Below are 1,171 nucleotides of genomic sequence, written 5' to 3'. Positions count from 1 at the left end.
CCCACGCTGCGTTTTCAGGTACGCGGCCTCCACTCCAGAACCTTGCTGCCCCATCAGCCGTCAGTTCTGCGTACTATGTGCCCTGTCCATTGACCCTTCAGCTTTGCTTTCCATTTGCTTCTAAATTAGAGTCGTGCTCCTGGAGTGGAGACTAAATGACCTGCTGATGAATCATTACAAGTCTTCGGTACTCCATTTGTAAGCTTCTTCTTCCTGAGCTTTCCTCTTGCTTTGGTTTTCAAAGAACTTCTTTTCGTAGCCGTTGGAGCGGTCGACGCCGTCCCAGCGGTAGCCTGGACGAATATTGAAACGGTTCGGAGGGAAGCTACCTTTGTATGTGGGTTTTTCTGTGAACAAAAAAGTATTTAATTAAGAAGTAGTAAATATTTGCTAATTAAGTTCGCAGTAAGACGGTTTGTCGATATAAGTCAGCTCAGTTTTAGACAAAATACAAATACAAATGAAAACGATAAGTGATTTCACGCTACCAAATGTGCTGTTATCAGAGTGCGCTGATTAAAGTCTATGCAGTCGTCATAAAAATACATTACAGTATCTTTTTCATTACCAGACAATTTCCATCTTTCGTTCCCACCGCTGCATCTCCTGTGTAGCCAGGATCTACAGCTTCGCAATAAAAACCCAACCAGTGAAGGTCAAGTTTATTCCCAGAGAAAAGTTAAGCTGTCATTGGACCCACAACTAAATTAATCAAAAGAAGAATCGATCTTCTTATGAGGATTTTTTTGGCACATTTACCTGGTCCAAGATCTCCCCTCTCTCTCTTCTTGTCCCTGATGTAAGCGAGCATGGGGTCTCCGTCTCGCTCAATCTCCTTGAGACTTCTCTCGAGGTCTCTGTCTCCCTTCATACGCGCGAGAGGCTTCGCGGCTTCCTTGATGAAGTCCTCGCGACGTGCAGTCTCAGCTTCTATTTGTTTCAGGCTGGAAAAAAAGGTGTAAAAATTAAATTGTTTGGAAAAAAAGGTGTAAAAATTAAATTGTTTGGAAAAAAAATGTAAAACCACAGAATACAAAATAGTAGCAACAGAAATTGCACTCCTTTGTGTAGGATCAGATGCCGACATTTTAACGGTAATAATAATAATGCAAAACATCCAACGCACATGGTGCATTCGAAATCGCACCTTACTACTACGCTCACAAGAGCG

The 1,171-nt window shown here is 42.4% G+C and overlaps 1 protein-coding gene across 1 annotated transcript; it reads right to left on the bottom strand.

The window, feature by feature from the left end:
- Positions 1–113: 113 nt before the first annotated feature.
- LOC114350661 (BUD13 homolog) lies at positions 114–963 on the bottom strand (the record flags this gene model as incomplete). The annotated part of the gene is made up of 2 exons (XM_028301536.1): positions 114–347; positions 760–963. Coding segments are annotated over 2 exons (377 nt in total), but the record flags the coding sequence as incomplete, so codon positions are not given.
- Positions 964–1,171: the final 208 nt, after the last annotated feature.

This window comes from Ostrinia furnacalis, unplaced genomic scaffold, assembly GCF_004193835.3.
Source record: "Ostrinia furnacalis isolate ACB-3 unplaced genomic scaffold, ASM419383v2 OfSCF0934, whole genome shotgun sequence".
Taxonomy (NCBI): Eukaryota; Metazoa; Arthropoda; class Insecta; order Lepidoptera; family Crambidae; genus Ostrinia; species Ostrinia furnacalis.
Note: the sequence above shows the minus strand (reverse complement) of the source record. Positions and strands in the feature narration are given on the sequence as shown.